Source organism: Xenia sp. Carnegie-2017, unplaced genomic scaffold, assembly GCF_021976095.1.
Source record: "Xenia sp. Carnegie-2017 unplaced genomic scaffold, XeniaSp_v1 HiC_scaffold_3, whole genome shotgun sequence".
In the NCBI taxonomy this organism is placed as follows: domain Eukaryota; kingdom Metazoa; phylum Cnidaria; class Anthozoa; order Malacalcyonacea; family Xeniidae; genus Xenia; species Xenia sp. Carnegie-2017.
This window is the reverse complement of record NW_025813493.1, coordinates 483,834-501,484: the sequence shown is the minus strand read 5'-3', so window position 1 is coordinate 501,484 and position 17,651 is coordinate 483,834. Positions and strand designations below refer to the sequence as shown.

Sequence of the window (17,651 nt, the reverse complement as noted above, 5' to 3'; positions counted from 1 at the left end):
AAATTCCAGTGTCTTATTGGTATTAGTTGAAAAGAAAGGTAGGTGGACTTTTATTTCTTATGACGCAGGTCATAGCGAGTCCTTTGCCTAGGTGGTCATAATCAACCCATTAAAGCAGGTTACAATGCAATTAACGGGGGACAGGGGGCGAGGCTGTCTTCATTAGCTGTGTCTAATTATGGAAAAACCGGTTCTTAAAGCATTGTTGCTTTATTTTGTTGGTACAAGCATTCGGCGTAATTGCATCCCCAATCCCTTTTAGCATGTAGAATCTAATGCAGTCATCAAAAATGTTTATATTCTTTACAAAAATCAATGACAGTTAAATAAAGAGTACATGGTTATAAAGTTATAACCACTTATTGCTCACCTACAACTTCATAACTCCAGCCAAGACTAGGAAGAGTTAGCACATCCAACTCATTCCTGGTGACTGGTCTATGATAGAAGTTGTTGTTTTTTTCGAATTTGCTCATTGAATTTCACAGCGCTGGGAAATTGAAATTAGCAAAAATTTTCGTCCAGATTACAGCTTCTGCAGGTAGGCTTTAAATTTTTGCCTGAAATTTGGTATCAGATGTGTTGCCCAGTCTTTTTTTCATAGTAAATGTGGTAAATCACCTGCTGGGCGGCGCGGGTGGCCTGGGGATGGCAGGTGATAAGGTGGTGAACCAAACGACAAACAATGAACAATGACAAATATGGCGGATGTACAAAGTTGCCATTTTTCTCTTTTGCTTCGTTATAGTTTTGATGCGATATTTCAACGAATGTATCTCATTCTTTAACGGAAAAAGGGTGTGTTTTCTTGTATTGGCGTTGTGACAAGCACCTACAGAGTATTTTAAAAAAGAATCTCCGTAATTTGTTCTTTCTTTCATTAGTATGCGGCTTTGTTATAGATCATTAATCGTCTGCAGTTGCAATAACGAATATTGAATAATGACTTCTGATGACTTTGCTAGCAATGACCGACACCGATTATTAAGTCAAGACAGCATCAAAGATTATAACAGGGAAGTTGAAAATGTTAAAACCTTTGCTAAACGTTGGTACATATTGGCACTTTTTGCTCTGCTCTGCGCATGTCAAGGACTCATGTACAACACCTGGGCGCCCATTCAAACGACTGCTCGAGCAGTGTATAAATGGGATAGTTTTATGATCGATTTAATGCCTGCACTTGGGTGTATAGCACCCTGCCTGACTATTTTACCATTGGGATGGTTAATGGATGTAAAAGGTATGTTGAGACTTGATTTGAATCTAGGTGGAATATGCATGGTGTCTCAAAAAAATGGAACCTGTACAAATGATTACGTATGTATTAAAATGAAATGTACATAAGATAGTTAATGGGGAATAGTGATATCTTCCACCTGGTTAGGTTTGGTCATATTCTTGTCCATGTTTGTTGCAATTTATGGAAAATATGGTTACCTTTTTGTGTTTGTTACAACTCAGTTACTTTTGCTTTGCATTTATAAAATGTGATAAACTTGAGATGAAAGTCAGCATATGAAGACTTGTTCTTGCTTTAAAAACCTTACAAACCCTATGAAATCCATGTGGTGCAGAACTGGGATTTCATTAGCTTGTTTTGAATGCTAGTGATGGTATTGTGCATAATCGTATCAGTGAATTCATGATTAATTTATGTGGGTTCTGTTTTTTTGAGACACACTGTAGATAGTGTAAGGATCTGCTTGCATATTATGTCAACTTTAGATTGTCACTTAAAGTTTAGTGATACATTTATACAATTTAGTTAGCTTATATAATTTATTTAGTTAAGTTAGCATATATAAACATGTTGAAATGTTGCCACTGCCAGTAAGTACTGAAATATAAATGCATAAGTTGCTGGGAAAAAGAAACGTGCACATTTTGAGAATGCTCTCTATATAGTTGAATTCATTTTGTCTTCACAGGTTTGCGGCTTTCTGTGTTGTTGGCAGCAGCAGGGCAGTTTATTGGTGCTGTTATTCGATGTTATCCACCCTTCTACAATTGGTGGATTTCAACCCTCCTCGTTTGCTGTGGTCAAGCATTAAGTGGACTTGTGGCCCCTATACCACTCTCTGGAGGCGTTCTTCTGTCTGCAACATGGTTTCCAAGCAACCAAAGAACAATATCAACTGCAATTATAATGGGAAGTGCATCAATCGGAGGTGCTCTCTCTTTTATAATTGGTCCACTGCTGATAGAAGATGTAGCGCAGTCAATAACAAAATATCATTATGGGAGATATATTTTGACTCCACAGGAAGAAGCCATGTATTTTAATCAAATTAATGGGTTATTTATCTTGGAAGCTGGACTCATGGGTATTTTATTTCTTGGAATTTACTTTCATTTTCCTGATAAACCACCCAAGCCACCTAGTAGGTCGTCAATTACTGAAAGAGCAAATTTCAAAGATGGTTTATCAAAACTTTTGAGGAACAGGAATTTCTTGCTTCTGGCAACATTGTATGGCGTCAGCTGTGGTGTTTACAGTGGCTGGTGTTCAGTGTTAGATCAAAATCTGGAAGAGTTCGGTGTTGGTCAAAAAGTAGCTGGATGGTTGGGCTTTACCGCTGTCATATGTGGTGCTTTGTCGGGAATTTTCTTTTCTCTGTGAGTTGAAAGTTTAACTGTAATTATGCACTGTGATGTTTAGGATTTTGACAGATGTTATCACGATGTTTAGAATCTTATCACACGGTGCGAACTAACTAGTCGCGATTTGCAAAAATTAGGCACTGTGATATTTAGGATTTTGACAGATGTTATGATGTTTAGAATCTTATCACACGGTGCGAACTAACTAGTCGCGATTTGCAAAAATTAGGCACTGTGATATTTAGGATTTTGACAGATGTTATGATGTTTAGAATCTTATCACACGGTGCGAACTAACTAGTCGCGATTTGCAAAAATCAGGCACTGTGATATTTAGGATTTTGACAGATGTTATGATGTTTAGAATCTTATCACACGGTGCGAACTAACTAGTCGCGATTCGCAAAATGCGTTACACTTTTGACGACTTGCGATGCCGTAAATTGCGAAAACTGCGATGCGCAAATTCAAAATAAAATTAATTACCTGTGTAAGTTTTTACACTTTTCTTTTTGTACGTTGTGAAAATTCAATTAATGCAGTGCGCGTACCATTACGTAAATAACCAGTTTGATTAAAAATGGCTCAATAAACCACAAAAAATATGCATTTATCGTGCTTAATTGCAGACGTTTACATGTCGACAAAGAAAAAAGTATAAACAGATCATGAGAATTGTAGCTGCATATTGCTAATGCCAAGCAATAAATTCCTTTCAGTAACGTTTACATGTCGTTGGAGATCACTGGTCAATTTCCGCCAAATCACGAAAATTATAAACAACAGGGGCCGGTTATCCATTGGATAGCAAACATTTTCAAACTTGTAAAAAAACTTCTTAAAAAGGAAAATACAAGGTTTGAACTGAGCAATCACTGAAATAAAATATTTTTTCTAAGATTACAAAATTTCTTTGATATTAAAGCTTTTTTTACTAGTATGAACATTTCACTGTCCAATGATTGACGCTATCCAAACTTCGTGCTGATTTCAAAGTGCTGTACTTTGTATATATCTTGTGGCTACAAATCATGAGTTTAAGCTTTCGTGACCATTTGTTAACCATAGCATACTGATTCTATTTCGTGAAATGTTCTGTTTTACTTGTTTGAAACAAGATATTGCTGGTCATGGGGAATTTCGGGGGAGGTTATGATTTTTCGATTTGCGATGCATATTTTAATCCTTAATTCCCATCCTGTTATCAATCTTATATGATGTTTAAGATGGCACAGTGATATTTAGGATGTTGGCAGATGTTGTCGTGATGATTAGGATCTTATCATGATGTTTAGGATCTTATGATGCTTAGGGTCAATAGGATGTTTAGGATCTTATCATGATGTTTAGGATCTTATGATGCTTAGGGTCAATAGGATGTTAATCATGATTAAGATTTCGTGTTGATAACATTGTTATGTTTTGTCATCATTTGGTAAAAATTGACCGTAAGGTTTTCGGAGCCTCAGGTTTGAATATTTACATGAAAATTTTTAAGTCATTTTTTTGTGAAAATTTTTCATGGGCTTATTAATGTAATACCGACAATGGAGTTTATAGTAAATTGATTTATGTGAACAGCGACAAATTCGTGATCTTTTTCTTACCTTTTTTTCTTTCTAGATTCGCTGGCCATTTTTCAAGCTATCTAAAAGAATTTCTGATCGTCTTTATGGCTCTTGCTTCACTTTCAATTCTTGTCGTGTGCCTAATTTTCTCTAAAGTTGTTCTTTTCAACACAACATTACTGTTTGTAGTTTTTGCTTTCACTGGTTTTTTTATAAACGGTGCCTTGCCCTTCTTCTTCGAACTTGGTGCAGAAATTGCTTTTCCCGTCGCAGAAGGCATAACCTCATCAATAACGAAATTTGCGGACTATATCTTACAGGCCTTGTTCCTTATTGTCTCCATGGGGAATTTTGGCGCGAAATGGATGACGTGGGTCACTATGGTAACATGTAGCTTTACAACGTTGTTTTTGTTTCTCGTCAAGGCGAAGTATAACCGATTAACGCTTGATGAACAAAGTACAGTGTTACTTCAGAGATGATAATAAAAACATTTTTTAGCAAAAAAACGCAGCTATTGTCTTACAAAGTACATTTGGATTATCAACAGTATTTATTTTTTTACCAATCTTTCGTTTTTACGGTGAGTGAGCGCACCGAAATATTTCCGTACAAGAGTGAATAAGCATGCTGATTACCCCACTATTATGAAAAACGATAATCATTTTAAAGTGAAAGGTTTGAACCCGGGAATATTGTTAGATGTTTGTAGATGTAGATCCTCCAGTCCGTACGCACAGTACGATGAAGTATGAACCAGACCACAATAAAGGCGAACCTGACTTTTACTCCTTAATTGGCTATGAAGGTGACTACCGAATGTTTACTGTATTTGTACAGTCTTCTATGCTATCCGAGGAAAATTCTGGGAAAACTCGAAAGCCAGTCAATTCAAGCCGATACATCTTTCGCCGCCCTTGATTGATAATACATCGGCAAAAAACCTGCAAAAATGACAATGGTGTTGGTGATTGAGTCAGAAATCACCGCATGTATATCGCCCCAATTTTTTGTCACTGCAGCATCGCATTGCAGAACCTCGCCATACCATCGCAGTCCAGTATAAAGTAGTCCAGAACACAGGAAACAATAAAAAAGGCAGGTGATTGAGAGAAGTGCCCAACTCAATGAGCGATGAGTCATGAACTTAAGTCAAGTGGTACTTGAATTGTTTAAAAAAATAATCGTTCAGGGTTAATCTTAAACAATTTCTTTCGGTGAGATCGAATTAGACCACATGGTGCACGAAGAACGAATAGCGCCATTCACTGGATAGCAATTTTTTTGAACGTGTAAAAGACCTTTTAAAAGAGAAAAATGGAAGACTTGAAATGAGGGTTTACTGAAAGAAAATAGTGCTTCCAAGATTAAATAAATGCTATGTTGTGAGGAAATTATAAACGATTTTTTATACGAAGTGTAAAAATTTCGCCATCCAATGGATAACGCTATCCAGGCTTTGTACAACCGACCCCTGGTTTTGGCATGTGCTAAAGCCTGGACTGGACTTTGGACTGTTGACTATGGACTGTAGAGTAGTTATATTATAAACAGGGGGGGGGAAGTTCTTTTCTATTACAAGTGAAACAGGGGAGTAAAAGTTAACAATTTCGATCGCAAAGCACTTGCCTTTAGAACGAATCTACGTTGTATTTGTTTCTTTAACAAATATTGTTAGTTTACTATAACTTTTAGGAAATATATAAAAAATATGTCTATATATGATTAAACATAAGTATCTCTTGACATTGGCGTAACTACTATAGGCTCGGGGTGGGCGAATCCACAGTCCCCTTGGGCAAGATGGGCATGTCAGATTCGAAGATTATCATTATACTGTGGATTAAAACAAGAGAAATTGCACATTATGAACTTATGTACAAAAAATTTAAATTTAATGGCTAGAGAGCGAAATTATACCAAATGTACGAGGCAGTTAATAGATTTTAATATGGTTATTGAAAAGGAGGGCTTGTCCCATCTGTGCTGCTACGCCATTGTCTCTGAAAAATAGTCATTTTTATAATTACCTACACTTGATGTAATTGTTTACAGTGACGGAAGAATGTGAGAGCATATCTCAACAATACTTTTAATGACATTTTATCATCGCTCAGCAATATTAACTTTGCATGCGTCAATATTAAGTTTTATATCCTATAAACATGATTTTTTTAACATGAAAGAAAACAGCAATAGCAAGCTAGGGGAAAATATTTCGTAAAAAAAAGATGAATAGCTTCGCAATCCATCTTTTGATTCGGACGCTGTAAAGGAAAAACACCTTTATATGTTGGCGATATTAAGTTCTTTCTGTATAATGACTTGATACTTGACAGGAAAATGATATTATTGATGGTCACCCGACACAGACAGTATTGATAATGACAAAGTATTATTTAGATTTGTCATTTGTAAGCGCCATTAATCCAGATATTGTAAATCAACTACATTTTGTAAAGAAACAAATATGAAGGGTATAAATATAATCTTGTGTAAATAACAGTAATTTAAATATAGTAAAATTGACGTTGCTATAGTTATCTGTGATATCTGTTTGATGGTTTATGTCAAATTATACTAAGGGAGATTGATGCTACTTCACAAAACCGAAAAAATAGCCTGTGGCCTGTGCAACGCCACGTCGTGCGACTGATTAACAAAGGTGCTTGGATTGACGAATAAAAATCATTTCCTTTCATTCGATATTGAAGATGAGAAGTTTGTAAGGCAGTATTATTATAAGTTAGCTTGCTAAAAATGGAATTTTATTTGCAAAATGTAAAATGCTTTAGAAAATTATAGTCCATAGTCAGCAGTCCTAGTTTTAGCCATTTAGCGCATGCCCCAGGTTTTCAACGGTGACAACAGAACCGGAAGTAGAAAAGCTTTTGATATTGGAGTGTGATTTAGCAAACACGACGTATCGTCCATTTGATTCATACGTCGCGCTTCTCGTGTGCAAAATACTCTAAATTAGGTTCGGCACATGAGAAGCACGCCATTTGAAACGGGCCTAAGACGCTGTGAAAATGGCGTAAATATGGCGTGGACCAATCATATGTGGGAATATCACGCCATGTACAAAAGTATGAAAGTTTAGTTGAGGCAATTCGTATGTCATTACGTAAATCACTTGCATAATAGTAACTTCGGTGTAAAAAGCTGCTATTTCAACGTATGCTTATCGTTTTGTCGAAGTGGCGTAAGTCAATTCAAGTGTTCGAGTTGTTCTTTCATCGATGAAGGCATCAAATTCGAGCAAGATTAGCAACGTTCAAGAAGCAGAAGAAACACCATTGTTGAACCAATATGAAATAAAAACATACGCTAAACGTTGGTATATATTGCTGTTGTTTTTCTTTCTCTCTGTTGGACAGGGTGTATTTTACAATACTTGGTCACCTATACAAAGAACTGCTCGGGCAGTGTTTAAATGGGATAGCTTTATGATAGATCTATTACCTGCACTTGGGTGTATTGGTCCTGCTATAACAATTGTCCCATTAGGATGGTTATTGGATGTAAAAGGTTAGTTAATAATGGTAGTCAGTCACCTAGCAACCAGCCAGTCTGGTCGTGTTACGTCAATATTTTGGTGATGAGTCACAGTAAAACAATACATTTTTTATGAAATATTAAGTAAATGCTGATGATCTAAAATTTGTATGGCACGACCAAACTTGCAGTCTGACTAATTAAGGTTGAACATCTTTGATGAGATATTGCAAGGTCTTACAATAGTCTCTCAAAGATCAGACTAAGTTCATGTAAGAACTTGCCAAGATTTTGTGCATGAACTTGTGAAAATCTTACAAGATCTGATTGGATCTTTTCAGGATTTTACCATGATCCATCAAAGATCATGCTTTGATCATCAGATCATGCAACATCTCACAAGATTGAGTCATGCTCTTAAGTTCATTTTCGAAGATCATTTGTCAAAATCAAATCATGTACAATCCAGCTATGATCATCGATATCATTTTATGATCACAGCGTATCTTTCCATAAAATGTAATGTTCCTGCCAATATCTTACTTTATAAAGTAAATGGTTTGAACCCGGGAGTATCGTTACATGTTTGTAAATGTAGATTGTCCAGGTTGGTGTAGTCCTGAGAAGGACTGTTTTTCTTGTTGTTGACTCTGAAGATGTCTACCGCTATGGTTGTCGAAGCGTTATTCAACAAAAACAAAAACAGTCCTTCTCAGGACTATACCAACCTGGACGATCTACATTTACAAACATCTTACTTTATCTTCTACTTAGACATCACAGTCTATAATTGGAATGTATTTCAAGAATTAAGTAATCATTAATTTAATCAAAGTCGTATTCATCATGCATGATTAAAAACCTGAACATTATTTACATATTCTTCGAGCATAAAGCTTATTTCTTTATACTATGAGAACAATCATCTCAACAGGCCAGAACAAAAATGAAAAATGCCATATATGTTTTCATTTCATTTAACATTATACAAATAAGCTTGCCTTATTAGGACATGAAAATTTTAGAACATTTTAGTATTTTAAAATTCATAAAGCTTATTTGGTATAAAAATAGACTGTCAGCACTTGACTAAAAACAAGCAGTTATTTGTCTTCTCGCAAGAGATCATTGAAAATCTGCTAATTACATGATGCTATGAACATCAACAGTGCTATGAATAGGTGGCTTTTTAGATCCTTTTCCAAATTTAAATAAAATGTGTACACAATAAAAAATGTTGCAAAATAAGAAAGCATTAGTGTTTTCTTGAAAAGTATCCTTTCACTTTGATTAAATAGAGGCTTTAAAAGCCTCTATATGAAATCCATTGAAATGTTTTCTCTTGTTTATCTTTTTCAAACTTGTTTATCCATATCGATGATTCAACTCATCTACAAACAACATTTTATATACAAGTGATGTTTGTTGTTGAAGACTGATTTTGTTACTAACATACAATGGATAATTCATTTTAGCACAATCTTAGAGGGATCTTGGAAAGATTGTGTGCACAATCCTGCATTGTGCTTGACGTTAGCATGTTCTTAGAGGGATCTTGGAAAGATCCTGCAAGATCATGCGTGAAAAATCCTTCCAGATTATGTATAAAATCTTGCCATGATTATCCATAATCTTAAAAGATCTTTACATAATCATGTGATGAACATGCCCTAATCTTGTAAGACCTTGCAAAGAGATTGAAAAATATTTTAAGATAAAGGCAAAAGATTGTGGCTGTATATTTGCAAAACCGAGCTTAAGTCATGGTATCAACTCTCCAAAATCTTGCCAAGACGGTTTCTTGCCAATGCTCAGACAAGATCTTACATATTCTTGAGACATCTTACAAAATCCTCGTAAATCTTTTCAAGATGATCAACCTGGTAGCACAAAAAGATTGGTCTTATCTTTACAGCACAATTACTCGTAGCACAATCCTTTTTCATTTCTACCTTTGGTTTTGACTGTGCAAACATTATTTTATAAAAAATACTGTTACTTTTGGTCTTTGTATCATGTATGTACATAACATATGTTTGTAATTTATAGGATTAAGAGTCGGGACTCTGCTTGCTGCAGGTTGTCAATTTTTTGGTTCAGCATTGAGATGCATTCCGACAGCTAAACACTGGACTGTAACAACAATATTTATATGTATTGGACAAATAGTTGGCTGTATTACTGCATCCATTCCCCTGTCGGGAGGGGTGTTATTGTCAACAACATGGTTTCCCAGCAACCAACGAGCAACATCTACCGCAATTCTTATGAGTGGTAGTTTTGCTGGTGCAGCGCTGTCCTTTATTGTTGGTCCATTGTTTGTAGATGATTTAGGAAGTCTTTCGTACAACGAGATTAACTCAACTCAACGAGATCATTATTATAAACAAATACAAACTTTATTTTTAATGGAAGCTGGTCTAAATCTTCTCCTATTTGTGGTGATCCTCATTCATTATCCAGCCAAACCCTCACAAACCCCCAGTCGATCATCGGGCTCACCACGCTTCAGCACCAAACATGGTCTTACTCAACTTTTCAGGAATAGAAGTTTCTTATTACTGGCTTTACTTTATGGAGCCAGTTGTGGTGTATACAGTGGTTGGACCTCTATTTTAGCACAGAATCTTGAAGAGTTCAATGTTGGACAAACATTTGCTGGCTGGCTTGGGTTCGTAGCTACTATCGGTGGTGCTTTAACCGGGATTTTTTGTTCAACGTAAGTTTAACGGTCTATTTTCTTCACTGCAGTGGTTTCTGTAAGCACACGTTTCCCAAGTGCTACTAAGTATTCAGTAAATTGTCCGTATCTTAAATTTTTATTTTTTATTCGAAATTTCCTCAAACCCTCGTAAGCGGTGCATCATTGAACGTTTCGTCTTGTGCTATTTGTCAGTCTATCAATAATGGATGAATCTGTTTCGACTTTTTTGCAGATTTGTTGATCGTTTTTCTGGTCATTTGAAAGATTTCCTTATATTATTGATGGTTTTAGCGACCATCTCTATCCTCATCGTGTGCTTTATCTTTTCGAAAGTAATTCCTTTTAACAAAATATTAGTTGCTGTCATGTTCACTTTCACGGGGATGTTTGTGAATGGTGCTCTGCCGTTGTTCTTTGAATTCGGTGCAGAAATTTCTTATCCAGTTGCTGAAGGTATTGGGAGCTGTATGTTGAAGTTAACAGATTATTGCCTTCAGGGACTGTTTCTAATAATCTCAGCGGGAGGTTTTGGTGGAAAATGGATGACATGGGTGATGATGGTGTCGATATCGGCTACTACGATACTTTTAACTTGTGTGAAGGAGCGTTATAATCGTCTGACTGTTGATGTTGTCGTACCGACTGAACCCAATAATGAGTGAACAATCGTATTGCAGATGAAGCACTGGAATCTAAAGTCGTGCATTTTTTAGTATGGGAGTTACAAAGATTCTTCAGTTCCGAGGTAGCGAGACAGATGCTTCGAACAATTTAAAAACATACAGATAAGATAAATATAAATGAAAAGGACGCTCAGCTTTTATTCTGTTGACTGGAAATAGTGATCACTTTCGAAGAAGCAGTCTTTGGCGTCGAAAAAAATTTATCCTACTATTCATACACCTGCTCTTCTAAAATATTTAATATTTGATATCTTGTGGTAAAAGACGGCTGAGTTGGTCAAAACTCCTTTGCTACATATTGATGATGAACTTTTAATTATTTAAAAATAAAATACTAAAAGTTAAAATATAACAAGTTTTTTTTTAATTCAATGAACATGTTTGAACATGTATGCATTTGAGTAGTAATATGATAGATAAATTGATTGTTTATGGAATCATTAGTATATATTTATATAAAAATATTGCAATGAAATCTTGGTTAGAAATAATGATATTAGGTTGGGTAGTCATATTTTATATATTGTGTCCATATCTGTCGACACCTTTTAAAATCACCTTCATGCAAAACTAACTATTCACCCTCTTGTTTTACTAACTATTCACCCTCTTGTTTTAAAATCATTGAAACTGCAGTTACTATATTTACACTTAAAATCAAAGAAGCACTTCACATTAACAAAACTAACCCTAATCTCAACGTTCAAGTTTTTCGTTTCTATACTCGTGACTGTAAAAGCAATCACCGTATCATATTACTACTATGTATATATATATTTATCATACGCATTGTATTCGTTATTATACTGAAGATGGCATCACGAGATGTTGAAACGTGTTTATTTTAAAAAAAACTTGTATGAATGTATCTATTAAATACGCATTATTGATAGGGCTTTCACGAATTTATGTTAAAATATTATGATAGATAATTGGTGGGGTGGTTTTACATATGTTTATTGTGTCCATATTACCTTAGGATCACATGAATAACTTGACATTTGATTGAGGAGAATGGTTTAAACCACGAGAGTACTGCGGCGCCCTCATACATTGGCGTATCCCAATCATTGAGATGCTAACCATCCCGGACTGCGCCTTATGACACCGAATCATGTTCAGTGCGAACCATGTATCAGGCAATATGTTGTACTCGTTTCCAGTATGCGCGCGCCGTTCCTACGATATTAGCCTTGGTTACTGCATAACCTCATTAAAAAATACAAATCCTTGTACAATATTACTTTAGCTTAATATATAAAACGGCACAACACTGAAACATTTAAATGGAAATTTTTATATTTGTCTCTTGTCTACGTGTGGATAAAGAGATGCTTTAATGACTAAAATTTCATGGCTAATTAACGAACTGTTTCTCATTATTAATTAATTTAGCTAGCAGGAATAGTTTTTGTTCTGATGAAAACACAGCATGTTGTTTTTTATATCGCTCAACTTTTGAGAACACTACAAATAACTCGCAGCACTCTCGCTCGCATTTGAAATAATTAATTTCATTGCTAGCAACTTGCAGATATATGTTTGCGCAAAATGAATTAAATCGTCTAAATTCAAATTCAAATAACCTCATAAATAACGATTTATATATAACTTTCCAAAGAATAAATCAAATCAATCGAATTTATTTTGCCTAATGTTTAAGAAAATATTATGCTAAAATTGTGTTCCACGTTTAGTGTATCAACCGTACATTATGCAGAGAAATTAGGATTTCCTTGTAAAATAAACACTTATAAAAAATTTAGTCAACGCACTTAGCAACACCCGTCAATGTTTGCTTTCGAAACATTATTTCACTCTTAAATTGAATTTTTTACCACCCCTCTGTGTCTGCGACAGGGCAATGAATAATTTAATCATATATCGTCGTAATATGCAAAGCTACAGATTTAACATAAATAGTTAATGAGTAAATTGACTGTTCATGAAATTGTTCACAAGATATTTGAAGAAATGGTCTTTTCCAGTGTATAGATATGATTCTAGAAACTACAATGCACCTAATGTGTGTTTGAAGAATTCCTTCAACATACCACAACGAGCACATAAACATCTAATGCTGTTATCGCAACACCCGGGCATTCATTTGCAATGCAAAATAGAATCGCTCGCGTCCTTTTAAAAGAAATTCACATGCAGGTGGACAATGAGAAGCTTACATGAGTAGTCGAATGTTGGACTATATTTTTGTGTTTCAACAAAAAAATAGCTTTATAGTGACCATACTAATATTAAATCCGATAAAATTCACGGTGTTCCATGTATATCTTCTCAAGAGTACTGCAATAAAAATAACGTAAATCGTGAATAATGTCGACAGACACTCCGCTTCTTGATCGTCATGAATCGAATTCAGAGTCGCTGGAAACAAAAACAGGTACAAAAATAGTGATTCATTGGCTCAAAGAGAGCAACATGAAAATATCAAAATAACTATTAACGTTAGCGGTTTAAGATTTCAAACGTATCGGGGTACACTGGAAAACTTCCCAAACACTTTGCTTGGCTCGGTCGCAAAACGTCAACAATTCTACGATCCTGTAATGGAGGAATTTTTTTTTAATCGAAACCGTTCAGCATTTGAGGCGATTCTGAGCTTCTACCAGAACAATGGTCACATATTCCGACCAAAAGGAGTACCATTGAAAATACTTGCTCGCGAAATTATGTTCTTTGAATTGGGAAATGCTGCTATCAATCAATTGTTTGAGATGCCCTGTCATTCATCTTCTGACGAAGACAAAGTTCTGCCCGACAATAAATGGCAAAATCGTGTTTGGTTGTTGTTTGAATATCCAGACAGCTCTACATTTGCTCGTATTTTGGCGTTTTTGTCTCTGACTGTCATCTTAGTTTCTATAGTAACGTTCTGCTTGGAAAGTATGCCGAAGCTTTGCACTCCGGGGAAAAAGGAACAGCCTTGGATTTCCATCGAAATTGCATGTATCGCTTGGTTTACACTAGAATATATTTGTCGACTGCTATCTTCACCACAGAAGATCAAATTTCTTAAATCATTTTTAAATATGATTGATTTGATTGCTATCTTACCGTATTACGTCACTATACCATTTGATATTTCTTCTGGAAAATCCTTTGCGGTACTTCGTGTTGTACGACTTGTGCGCGTCTTCCGTATTTTCAAGCTTTCGCGGCATTCCAAGGGACTTCAAATATTGGGTCAAACGTTGCGAGCCAGTATGCGAGAATTGGGAATGTTAATATTCTTCATGGTTATTGTTGTCGTGTTATTCTCCAGCGCCATATTCTACGCAGAAAAAGATAGCAACAAAAACTTTCCTTCGATTCCGGACGCATTCTGGTGGTCAGTGGTCACTATGACGACAGTTGGATACGGAGATGTGTATCCGCAAACTTTGGAAGGGAAGATTGTGGGCTCACTGTGTGCTCTAGCAGGAGTGCTCACTATTGCACTTCCTGTTCCTGTTATCGTCTCAAACTTTACATATTACTATCAAAGTGAGCACGAGTATCGTGAGTTTGAAACATTGATGCAAAAGAATAATGGGAACGATTTCAGGAGTAGTGATGGGAAAACAGTGTTAGATGACCAGTTTGCAGAAAATGAAACAGAGCACAACAATACGACTCCAAAAATTGAACTTGAAAGAAAGGAAGCTGAATTTGAGCTTCAAGAAGTTGTTATTCACTAAACTATTTGGTGATAAGAAAAAGTAGCGCAGCTTAATTACTCTTTTCATCTATTTATTTCTTGCCATTTTATGTTTGATTTTTGAGGTAACTCTCATTCTTAAAACATAATTTAAATATTCTGGAGCAGTTGGGAACTATTTAACCATAGTCGGTGGTTGTTTTCGAAAAAGAAAGCGTAGTACAAGCAAAAGGATTTTTAGAAATCATATAGTTGCTTGAAATTATATAGTTTAAAACTGAACAAGCCCAAGGAAAGCATGATTTTTATTTTGCGTTATTATATTTGTCATTGTCAATTATCAAAAAATGTACGACAAAATTATGGATCCAACATTAAGAATAGCATAAATTATGAATCAAAATTTTATCTGAATACATAACTATAGTTTATCATATTAAAGTGATTGTTTATGTCCATGTTGTCCGCATCATTGTTAGAAGATTTTGAATTTCTTGTGATTCGTAAACAAAATGCTACGTCAATGTAATCAGATTTTAAAAAGTTTCAAGCTAATTAAAAAATGACCACTTGTGTTGTTTTTTCTTTTAATGCAAATTTTCTAAGTTGTGCAGAAACGTGTGCTGTGAGCGTCCTTGCTTTACCCCATCCCTGTATTTTGCTCAAATTTTGAATGATGTGGTTCTCTACAAAAATAAACTTAGCTTACTGGAGGATGGCTGCAGAAACTAGGCACTCATTGAAATATTATTATCTTTCTAAAATGTTTCTAGCCGAAGTAAAATGTGATTTTATCAAAATTTTTCAAAAATATTTAACGTTTTATTATTGTGTAGTTCATATTACAGTAAGAACAATCAGAAAAAATAGTCTCGAAAAGCGGGAGGGCGGTGTGTAAATGCTCTAATTTTTGCAGTTTGCACAAGAGCTTCGAAATTTAATTTGATTCAAAGAGGTGAGAGTTTTAGCTCTTTTGTGCATTGTAAAAAATATTTAAATAATTTGATAAATAATAGTCTCCCCGTGCAACGTGTCTATAATTGGACGTAGAAGAAGCAAATTTTAGTACAGCACATGTTGCATGTCAGTTTTGCTAATTTTGAGCCGTGCAGCTTGCATCACTTGTTTTGATGCATTTTGTTTCTGCTCATTTTGCATTCATTGTTGTATTGTGAATTTGATAAAGCAAACTTCGAGCTTTACTGACAAAACTGTACCTAAAATAGATGCTGTCAGAGAACTCCCTTTTTTAAATGAGAAATCTTGTATATAATAAGCCAGCTTAACACATCTTTTAGTAAAGTAAATGTTTTGAGCCCGGGAGTATCGTTACATGTTTGTAAATCTAGATTGTCTAATTTTTTACTCTGAAGATGACTGCCGCTAAGGTTGTCGAAACGTCAGTCAACAACAACAAAACCAGTCCTTCTCGGGACTATACCAACCTGGAAGATCTACGTTTACAAACATGCAACATCTTTTAGTCAACTTAAACTGTTAAAATGTTTATACTCTAGAGATATATAATAATATATAAACAGCTTTTAGAGAGATGAGACGGAATGTTTGAGAAGAGGAAATATACTTCTTCCCACGTTTAGTTGAGATTTTCAAATGCACCGGGACAAATGGAACTGTGATGAAAAAAATGAACATGATGTATTTCATCCGGTTTCCCATTCTTGAATTGCTGAGGTTTTGTCGATGGTCGTATATGTGGGTTTCATACCTAAAAAGTATTTCTAACAGTACTATATATATGTCTTGTTTTAGATAGGCATGTTTTTGCTTTGCATTGAACTAAATGAAGAAGTTTAAGTTGTTCTTTTGAAACTTTCTGTCCCCAAGATGTTGTACTTCATTTTCAATAAAAATTACCTATAGCTATTATTTTGACACTTTCTTTATCTAAATGTTGCTAGGCAACAATAATGACGTCCCTCTGTCAAGAGGAATTTAGTACTGATATTATTGCCAAAAAAGAACGTTTTTAACTGGATGCAGGTTGTCAAAACCGGAACCCCAAACAACACAGATGAGACAAAAACGTCTCCTTTTCACATAAAACAGTAAAAATTGCCCATTTGATATAGACCACAAATTTTTTGAGAACAGACATATTTTGTGGTCTACATTAAATGCGCGTTAGCGACAGTACTTTTACGAAATTATGGTAACAATAAAAATTATCTGAGTGGATTATATTTTGACAGGAATTTGTTTATGATCCCTCTTTGAAAATTTCCCGTTCCGTTCTCTCAAGAAATAGGTTTCCCAGTAAATCAGATCAGAGATGTTGAATTTTCCAGGAATGTTACCCTTTCTCGTCATCTCTCTAGGCCAGCTCTTACTGATGGTTTTAGCTTCTTACTTCTATGAAGCATCCAAAAGAGTTTAGGGTACAACGGATTTAATCAAAAATTCATGAACTACTCTCGTTTACAGAGTAAGTGGTCAAGACTTTCATTACTTACAACACCTACCAAAAACATTGATCTTAATTGCTCATGGAGTATAGTTGGTAATTACAGTTGACAATTCAAAGAAGACAACATACTACAAATATAAACAAATGAAGTTTGAAGATATTGATTTAATATACACAAAATTAATTATAAAACTTCCTTCTTTGACGACAAATATTTCGTCTTTAAAACGTGCATCAAAACGTGTCACATGTCCGCTTTTATAAAACACTCCCAACTCAAGAGTTTCAACAAGACTGTGTGTCATGAATATGAAAGATGCCAAAAAATAAGCAAAAGTTCATGATTTAATTCATACTGTAATATACAACTCCTGCCCACACGCACGCACAAGTAGTTGTGTCTCCAAAACGACCACCAACGCATGTCTGGCAATTTTTGAATTTCTTCTGCTTAAGAATAAATATGGATACAAAGCTTAATAAACATCGATTCAGTTATAGTAGCGACTTA

At 35.1% G+C, this 17,651-nt stretch overlaps 3 protein-coding genes across 3 annotated transcripts; all 3 read left to right on the top strand.

The window, feature by feature from the left end:
• The first annotated feature begins 696 nt into the window (after positions 1 to 696).
• Positions 697 to 5,918, top strand: LOC124454660 (solute carrier family 49 member 4 homolog). The gene is made up of 3 exons (XM_047005434.1): positions 697 to 1,243; positions 1,932 to 2,619; positions 4,228 to 5,918. Exons 1-3 carry the CDS (start codon positions 943 to 945, stop codon positions 4,652 to 4,654), a joined length of 1,416 nt encoding a protein of 471 aa, XP_046861390.1. The 5' UTR covers positions 697 to 942; the 3' UTR covers positions 4,655 to 5,918.
• Positions 5,919 to 7,066: 1,148 nt separating this feature from the next.
• Positions 7,067 to 11,962, top strand: LOC124454416 (solute carrier family 49 member 4-like). Its single transcript, XM_047005226.1, has 3 exons — positions 7,067 to 7,703; positions 9,720 to 10,389; positions 10,607 to 11,962. Exons 1-3 carry the CDS (start codon positions 7,415 to 7,417, stop codon positions 11,034 to 11,036), a joined length of 1,389 nt encoding a protein of 462 aa, XP_046861182.1. The 5' UTR covers positions 7,067 to 7,414; the 3' UTR covers positions 11,037 to 11,962.
• Positions 11,963 to 13,423: 1,461 nt separating this feature from the next.
• LOC124454777 (potassium voltage-gated channel subfamily A member 1-like) lies at positions 13,424 to 15,168 on the top strand (the record flags this gene model as incomplete). Its single annotated transcript, XM_047005529.1, has 1 exon — positions 13,424 to 15,168. A coding segment is annotated over one exon (1,329 nt), but the record flags the coding sequence as incomplete, so codon positions are not given.
• Positions 15,169 to 17,651: the final 2,483 nt, after the last annotated feature.